Source organism: Vigna angularis, chromosome 7 (genome assembly GCF_016808095.1).
Source record: "Vigna angularis cultivar LongXiaoDou No.4 chromosome 7, ASM1680809v1, whole genome shotgun sequence".
NCBI lineage: Eukaryota > Viridiplantae > Streptophyta > Magnoliopsida > Fabales > Fabaceae > Vigna > Vigna angularis.
Genome location: NC_068976.1, coordinates 29,877,422 through 29,886,962, shown reverse-complemented (window position 1 = coordinate 29,886,962; position 9,541 = coordinate 29,877,422). Strand labels below are relative to the sequence as shown.

Sequence of the window (9,541 nt, the reverse complement as noted above, 5' to 3'; positions counted from 1 at the left end):
GTTAAAAAAGTGTAAACATGAACAAAAATATAAAACCAAGCATTAAACAACTCCCTTCAACATTTAATTTGTTGTGGGAATCTTTTACTGAAATGCATCACACTGAGAGTAATGATTGAGGTGTCAAAGTGATTGTAAATTTTAATATTAATAACAAGGGATTATTTTACAATTTCTTTAATCTTTGTAATTTTATTAAATTATCTTGAAATAGAAAAAAAAAAGTCTTTGTACCCAATTGTTTCGTACAACCTTAGCTTTCAAACCAAGCAAAGAATAAAATTTCTCAATCATCTGTAATATTCAATTAATTTCATCGTGTCTCTTTAAAGGACTTGGGAAAATGAGAAAATATGAGAACCAAAGTATGTGATTGTACTTACAAAAAATAAGAAGACCAATTAAGAATTAAAAAACACTAATATGTGGAATATGAAGACCAACTAAAATAAAAATTGAATGAACTAAAAAAAATAGTATAACTTTGATACAAATCCTAGCAAAATTTAGATTTATAACCATTAAGACTATAATTAAAAAACACTAATCTTTAGCATACATATAGTTTTCCTCAAATTTAACACACGTTTGTAGAAGTGTGTGAAATGTTCTAAAAAGGTTCTTTGGGCTAATCTGTGGAATTAATTTTATATTTTGCATAAACCCAATAGATATGTAATGATATCAAAAAGGTCCCTTGCTTACCCAGGATTTCAGTTACAGAACACTATGATAGAAATTGGTTCACCTAAAACTAATCTTAACCATTTATGTAATGATGTCAAACAGCTAAGATTAATTTTCTCTTGATACCCGTACATGTCCATAATAGGAACATTCTCTTGTCATACCATGGCATGGTTCACTATTCATAAAGCCAAGGGCAAATCTCCAGCAACTTATGGTACAATAGTAAAGCTTAACTAACATAATTACTTTTACCATATAAATAAAATCTAAGCACCATTTCATACCTCCACTTCAGTTTAACTCCTATTACCGTTCTTTTTCTTATTAGTTAGTTTCAATCACCACACAAGTGTTATAAGGGTTAAATATGTTTTTAGTCCCTAATCTATCAAGCGAATTTGTTTTTAATCCATCTTTCAAAGTAAGGTACATTTTAGTCCTCCTCCTTCAGAGGATCATAATTTTTCGTCCTCAAAAACCAACGACGTTAAAAAAAAGCTGAGTTGTCTAACGGTGAAGTGTCATGTCATTTTTTTTCTCACAGAGTCAATTTGTCTCTCACCGTACAGTAATGACCGAACGGTATTGTTAATGGTCGAACGGTTATGATGACTGAATGGTGATGGTGACCGAACGGTATTGGTAATAGCCGAACGGTTATACAACTGAATGGTGATGGTGACCGAATGGTAATGGTGACTGAATGATGATGGTGACCGAATGATGATGGTGACTGAACGGTGGGGGCAGATTTTAACTCAGTGTCAGAAAAAAAAATGATGTGACACTTCACCGTTAGCCCGCTCAACTTCTTTTGAACGCCGTTAGTGTTGGAGGACGAAAAATTAAGGTTTCCTGAAGGAGTAGGACTAAAATGTACCTTACTTTAAAAGAGGAACTAAAAACAAATTCGCTCGATAGATTACGGACTAAAAACATATTTAACCCTTTAAATAATTATTAATAAGTTTCTTTTTAATTTCTCAACTAGTAATAGCAGTAGCATTCAAAGCCGGAATTATCCAAACAAAAAACAAAAAAAATTTAAAAAGTCGAGAGACAACTACCAAGAAGATGAACACGTGAACTAACCTTTTGCAGTTTGGCTCTACTCTCGTGATCAATCTTCGATCTGGGACCTTTGGAGGCCTTCACGGAAAGCAAAACGCAAGCATGAAAAGTATTTGTTTTTTAGTGCAATAGAAGCTTTAAATCTTGGGCGATTAACAAGAGGAAATAAATGTAGAAAAAAGAAAGTCGTGCAAAATAGCTTTGCGAGGAAGAAATAGAACCTTATCGCGTGAGGAATTGCATAAATCGAAAATGGATGAGAGAAAAAGAGGATTAGGGTTTTTGCAATTAAAAAATTTAGCTCAATCAGAATTAAACATTACTTACCAATTAACCACGGTACCAAGACCGCACAATGATGGTTTGAATGAGGGAAAATTAGAGTTTCAATGCGCGACCTACGAAAGCTCAACAAAAGAGAATCGAGGCTCCACTGAAGGGGAAGGAGGGCTCGACGAGAGAGAACCACGACCAGAACACTAATTTAGGAAGGGTTGCAGTGAAAGAGAAAGAAGAATAGGTTTGGTGGTGGGATTGAAGGAGGCTGAGTGGCTCGACCCTTTTTCAAATGAGAAATGGTTGCAGCGCGAGTGAAGAAGAAAAAAATAGGGTTGGCGACTTTTTCTATATGCATTCTAAAATAACTTAATTTTATTTATTTATTAATTAATTATAAATCCGAATATAAAATCCGAATATAAAATCCGTATATAACGAATTCGTATATAATATCCGTATGTAACATTCTCATTATATACCGATTTAAATCCGTATATAATAATCGGTATATAAAACGCAATTTTCTTGTAGTGAAAGTTGTTGTAAAGCTAGCAAAAGTCCCTATCAAAGTAATCAATGAAAGTATGAGACTTAAATGTACATCTTACGAAGCCATAAGGCAAAAGTCTGTATGAAAGTAATGAATGAAAGTTTGACATTTACTTAGTTTTTGTTGATATGACATAAATGTACATCTTGAATAAGTTCCACTACCACCAAGATCATCAAGCAACTATTCTAAAAATCAAGTCCATGTTTTCTTATTCTCCACTTCCACAACAGTGTATGCCAAGGGGTAGTTAATAGCTTACCTCCATATTTTCCTTTCCGAAAACATCCATCCAAATGTATAATAGGCCTACGTGATTGATAACTCCCCAATTTTGCTACTTTTTCTATGTTTAGAAGTCCATGTTAGTTCATTTTAGTTTCTTATTGGGTAGAATTAGGCTAGTTTTAGGATTTTTCTTTATATTTGTAGTTTTGTAAAATTGTAGTTAAAATTAAGTTTTTAGGAGTAATTTTTAGTGTTTGTAAATAATTAGGATATTAATATTTTTTTAGAAAACCTTTTGTTAAAAATTCTCTCTTTTTACTTGTTAAATTTCCTTTACTTTCTTTAAGTTTTGTATTGATTTTTCTTTATTGCAGAAATCTTGGACTGAATGAATTAAACTTGGCTGTTTTGAATTGGAGCTGATTGGATTGAAATTGGGCCACTGCTGCTGACAGGAATCAGTTGAAAAGCTTTGGGCTGAAATGCAAATGTTGCTAAGATATGGATTGGGCTGGCTGGACCTTGGGCTCTAGTTAGTAGGACGACGCCGTTTTGGTGTGTGAAGCTGATGTCGTAGGGGTCTCTTGATCCAGCAATTCATTTGAGCGAAACAATCTCTCGAGCAAAGGTCCAAATGAGGAAAAGCACTCTTTTGAAGTTAGGGTTTGTGCGAAAGAGGCAAAGGAGCTTCATAGCTCGTGATTGTGAACAAGCGGAGACCCAAAGCGCACGTGCGGAGGCTGAAGCGGTAATAAGGTTGAAGACGATCGGAGGGCTTAGAGAGGATGATGAACAGAGGCTGCCTGATCTAAGGAAGTCTGAAGCGTCAAGGGTTCTTCTTTTCCTTTCCCATTTTTTTCCCCTTTTTTTGTTTTCTCTATAGAAAGAGACTTGTACAGAGAGTTAGAGGGGGTGAAGGGTGGAGGGTGGCAGACTCCACTCACGAGACTTAGAGATTGCGAGAGTTCGAGAGCATGTGGAGGGTGACAAACTCCACGAGAGCAGTGGGTGACAAACACTGCGCGCTGCGATTCATTTTTAGTCTAGGTTTACTCGCTTTTCATAGGTTAGATTTTCATCATACTTGAACTGTTGAGCGAGATATCACGGTGGTGACAGCCCGTGATCGCTTCGGCATCGTTCTTACGGTATTATTTTCTTGTAATCTTCATTTTCACCTTAATAAATTTCGATTGTCTTGCGATTACTCTGTTTTGATTATGATTTCTGGATTTACTTTTGATGTTATACAATTTTAAGGTTTCGTTAGTTTAATTGTTGATTCAGTTTTGATTGCTTTAATAGTGATAGTTGAGGTTTACTTTGATGTTTGATGTTTCTGGTTATTTGATTGGTGCGTTTTAGAGTTCATGATTTGATCTATTTTTGTTTCCTTTTTTATTGTGTTTCCTGTTATGATATTTCTGAATTTTGCATTTAAGTTTTCTGCACTTTATTGAATTCTGATGCTTTTAGTTTCAGCCTTTAGTCTCTTATTATTTAGGTTTCTCAATTGTAGTATACATGTATAGTATATGTGTACACTTTTAGATCATATTAGTTAGGTTTAATGTCTATTAGTTAGGTTTAATATCTCAAAAGGTCCTTATTTTCACCCAGAATTTCAAATAGGTCTCTTTTTTTTTCGACATCTCAATTGAGTCCTTATTTTTGTAAAATTGAATCAAATAGAACCTTTCCGTCAACGTCATTTCAATTTGATGGAAAGGTTCTATTTGATTCAATTTTACAAAAATAAGGACTCAATTCAGATGCCGAAAAAGAAAGAGACCTATTTGAAATTCTGGGTGAAAATAGGAACCTATTGAGACATTAAACCTATTAGTTATAATAATTAGGTTTTGTTCTCGCTCAAGTAGTTTAGATTTCTATATTCTTTTTTTTTTTATTTCATATTCTTTTCTCTTTAAACAGATTTTAGTTTCAATTCTTTTCTTTTTCATTTCAATATTTTTTTACTGTCCCCTTGCATTAGTAAATATAGTACAAGATTTAACTTTATATTTTCTAAACTTAATTATTCGAGTATTTGGATTGATACCTAAGTTGTTCATATACTTCATTAGTGAGGAAACTTAATTTATTCTGATTTTAGATGACAAAAATTAGTTTAGCAGTGATAAAAAGTTTTCCTTACTTAGCTTTAAGCACACATACAATCTTCACTAAAAAAATCGTCTTGGGACTCAATCCAACTACTAACATCAAACTCATCCTCACCATTCCCTTCAACAACAACATCATCCCTTCCCTCACTCTCGTCTTCCACAACAACCTCATCCTCACCCTCCACTTCAGTAACATCATCCACTCCTTTACCCTTCCCTTCTTCACTAACCTCATCCTCACCCTCTCTCTCAACTTTAGGTTGACCAACTTCACCTTCCACAACAACCTCATCTTCATCTTGACAAACTTCACCAAGCTCATTAACTTCATCTTAATCCATCTCCTTGAGTAGGGAAAAAATTTCAAAGTAATTTCATCTATCTGTGTCAATGAACAAGGTACTGGTTTCAACTCCATCGTATCTAAGTAACACATCATTCACAAACTTACTCCCAAGTGAATCACCACTTTGATATCATAGTTGAACATGTCAAGTATGGTCAAGTATTATATACCTAAATAAAAGTTGTTGTTAGGTTACATGCAGTTGACCATGTCATACATTAATAAAATTCTAGAGAGGGAAGATTGTTAACTATTCAGTTAACAACTAGCTGGGTAAGGGGGAAAACCTTATAAGGTTGGGATTAAACTTATATTTTAACATTTTCTATACAAAGGATATTTGTTCCTGTGGAGGGGAGTGCTTCCTTAGAGGGGGATATTCTATAGTGTTATTGTTTTTGTCTGACACACATCAATTAAGCAATTAAGCTTGTATTTTAACACAGACCAACTACATGCAATATACCAACAACAACATACCATAAAGAATTGAAACAATAAACCATAAAAAAAATTCATTTTCAAATGGGGGACCAAAACGAAACACACAATAGTAGGGGACCAACACGAAATACAAAACACAAGGGGACCACAACAAAGGCAAGATTATTATGGGGGACCACAATATTATGGACGACAACAACACAACACACCGCAACTACATAAAATAATTCATCAAAAACACACATTGCACCTTTCGCTTTGAAATCCCAAACTTCGCTGATGAACCCACTTGGCTCACGAACCCTATTCGCTCATAAACACTATTCACTCATGAAAGCACTACGTTGACCAACCTACTTCGCTCACGAACCTCCTTCGATCACGAAACTCCTTCGTTGACCAACCTTCTTTCCTCACAAAAACCAATTCACTCACCAAATGAACCCTCAATAAAAAAAAAATCCCCAAATTCGGTTTCTTTTGTCAAACACCTCAAATCTCATAAGACCTAATTATGTTAATTAATTTTTTTTCCAATTAACAACCCTAAAATATTCAATTTGCATGTAACAAATGTTGTGTATGACATGTCAACCTAATACATGTCAAGTAAATGTCACAACACTAATACTTGCACAATACACATCATACAAGAAAGTTAATGTTATGAATTTAAACACCATTAACTGAATAGGACTTAATTGATGCAATTATACTACATTGGGACGCAATAAAAATGTTTTTAAAAGTGGATACTAACAAGACACTAAATGTTGAATTTGGAGATCAAGTAACCAATTAAGTCCAGATTTTAATATTCAATATCATGTAAGAATTAACACACGTATAACAACGCCGAACATTCCTATGAAATAATAATTTTCCAAAGTAGTAACTAAAAACGCATTTTATTTCAAACTTTTTTGTACATTTTTCTTTTATTTCAGGTTCATAAACAAACGGCTTAGACAATTTTGAATATCTGTAAATGTAAACTTAAAATACCAGCAAGCTTCATCACCAAGAACGGCTAGAAAGCTGCCACAAAAATTTTCATATTCTGGCAACAAGAACCCTTCAATGTGTTTTGTTATTCGTTTCCTCAGTTTTTTATCAGAGACCATCCATGTAGATTGAAGTGTGCATGTCTCCTCAAAGTGCTGGTTGAACAAACGGATCTTTTTTATCATTAAATCCGCTACCACTTCCCCGGACTCATTTGTCTCAACCGTCAAAAAATCCATCATCTTGTTCCACGTCCAGTTATAATACAGGTTACACTTTTGTCTCACCTTTCGTTTTTGTTGTTGAAACCATTCATCGTCGAATTTCAAATCACATGTCCTTTGGTTTATGTGTATGAGATTATTGATCATAAAAATATAGCGCAATGAGCGGTCACCGTATCAGCGTGTAGACTCGAGTTCCAACTCGCTCTCTAACAACTCAATCATCTTTCCTATCACCACCCAAAATGAAGAATTTTCGATGCAGTAAGTTTCACAATCCCTCTGGTATATCATACCTTCACAAATTCCAAGGATGTAGTTCATTGATTCCTTAGTAATGAGATGAAGCCCTCCGTCGGTAGCAGGTGCCTCCACAATATCAGGGTAAATAATATACCTAAAGCTGTTTATCATAGCCAATCTTTGCTGAATGTCTCGAACATCACGTACGAACGACAAATTGTTATAAGCGATGAACTCCGGTTCCAGCTTGCCTAATGACATCAACATTCTAGGGGCGTCCACGAGAAGCGTATACTGCGTATAGCTCTGAGTTGTTATGGTATGGGCATATTCCAGTAGAACAGTCGTCAGACTCTTGCAAAATTTATCGAAGGAGACATCCGCAGCGACAGATAAACCTGAAAAGAGGAAATCGCAGAGTCTTCTTTCATTGGGAAAAAACATCTTCCAAGCTGCCTTGCACGCTGCTGACCACTTCCAAAAGTCCATTTTGATGGGCAATTGAAATTGCAGAAGTTCTAGTAGACACTGTTCTGCAAACTCCCTTCGCCATGTGCTGTAAATGTCGCTGCATTCCTCTACGAAACCTCCGTCTACCATCAGCTTCACGATTTCCTTAAGGCGCCTCATAATTTCCGATGGAAGTGCATCCAACACAAAGTTGATATCAGCATACGGTTCTTCTTTGGAGCCAAATTCGGCTTCAAGGTATTTGTCCACATGACCACAAAAAAAGGGAACAAGCATCTTATTCTCCTTCTCAAGCTCCTTTATACAATTCATAAGCTGTTGCTGGATGTCATCTTGTGAAGGTGAATTATTTTGAGTGTGCAAATGGTCTTGGAATCTTAGATCCCCGTCTTCTGGTGAGGTTATCAACATCAGCATAAGCTTCTTCATGACTGCTACTACTAACACTCCGTGGATCAACTTGAATGTTTACTAGATTTTGGAGCTGGAGGGGAAGATTCTCCCGTTGTGTGTGGCGCGGATAATCACAAATTTGAATGAGTGAATAACTGAAGCTCCCTCCAACAATGACTAACCACATTTTGATCTCCATGAGTTGTACTAGTAGACCTCCGCAGAAGAAATATAGTAGATCGATCTGGAATCCAAATTGAGTAAGATTTGACAAGCCAAGTGACATGGTAGCAAAAGCAGCACAAGAGACCAGGCTGTATGCATCTGGTTTACCCTTCACGAGATTATCAAACAAAAAGGAATAATCAGAAGTGATTATGAGAACCAAAAATGACACATGAGATTCCAGCCGGAGAGAGGTGGAGCGCGACCTTGCCGGTGCGAACAAGACGGCAAGGAAAACGATGAAACTGAAAACAATATAAAGAAGCATCTTCCACCAGCTCCAGTTTCCCAGTAAATGGTTGAAAGAGGAACTGAGTGCATAACAGAGCAATCCAACAACAGATGAAGCAAGACATACAAGTCTCAGTACCTTTGGTTTCTTCAGCCATCTCAGTATTTGGTTGAGCATGGCCATCGTAGTCTTTCTCAAGAAAGAGAGCAAGGTTTGCATTCAGGCATTCCCATACCACAAACAGAGCGAGAGCCTCCATTTTTCAATGAGAAACCCCTAGCCGAAAGTTCTGCCGAAAGGGGGAACCGTGTTACTTTTTTGGCCTAGAAGGAAACCAAGGAAGTAAACTAAAACACCTTTTTGACCTACAATGCCAACTTCATCTTCGAAGAACTCACTCCAAAGTACTTCAAATGAAATCTAGGTTACTTTGCTAGCGGGGCATATGTTTAAGGAATTGTCTATTTTTGTTACTTATGATTTTGTCCAGCAAAATGTTAATTTATAAACAGTCAAATAAAAAATTATTCAACTTTAGAAAATGGAAAATCATATTTGTAATGAAAACTTTATAAAAATTAAAATTTCATGTTCAAAAAACTATAGAGAAAAAAAAAGTGAATTTAAACTAAAAAAATTCTTATAAAATTCCACTCATGGAGTCATATAGACTCCACACCTTATCTTTTCCACGAAATTTCTGAGAAAATTACCCGTGGAGTGTGAAGGTTGTCAAGAGACTCTCAATTCAAATGTTAAAGGCTTTTCTTAAAGCGTGTTGAGTTCATAGAACAAATGTTTCACTTGTGGGGTTTCCACCAACTTTCACTTACAATAAAAAGGACTTGGATCCTGACATTTAATAAATTTTTACATTTACTTCTCATTTATTTTTTGATCTTTTATCTTCTTTTTTTCTATAAATATAAAAATTTACTTTTTTAAATAAGTATATTACTGTCAAAAGTGGTTTTCAACTGTGATTGAATTGGATGTTAAAAAAACATTTTC

At 35.2% G+C, this 9,541-nt stretch overlaps 1 protein-coding gene across 1 annotated transcript; it reads right to left on the bottom strand.

Moving 5' to 3' along the window:
* Positions 1–6,626: 6,626 nt before the first annotated feature.
* LOC108336680 (exocyst complex component EXO70B1) lies at positions 6,627–8,855 on the bottom strand. Its single transcript, XM_017573147.2, has 2 exons — positions 8,669–8,855; positions 6,627–8,407 (listed from the first exon to the last, which is right to left on the bottom strand). Exon 2 carries the CDS (start codon positions 8,107–8,109, stop codon positions 7,144–7,146), a length of 966 nt encoding a protein of 321 aa, XP_017428636.2. The 5' UTR covers positions 8,110–8,407; positions 8,669–8,855; the 3' UTR covers positions 6,627–7,143.
* Between the last annotated feature and the right edge of the window lie 686 nt (positions 8,856–9,541).

What these genes read in the sequence shown, in the direction of transcription:
- LOC108336680 (XM_017573147.2), bottom strand. Translation starts at nt 8,109, where the DNA reads ATGAAGAAGCTTATGCTGATGTTGATAACCTCACCAGAAGACGGGGAT.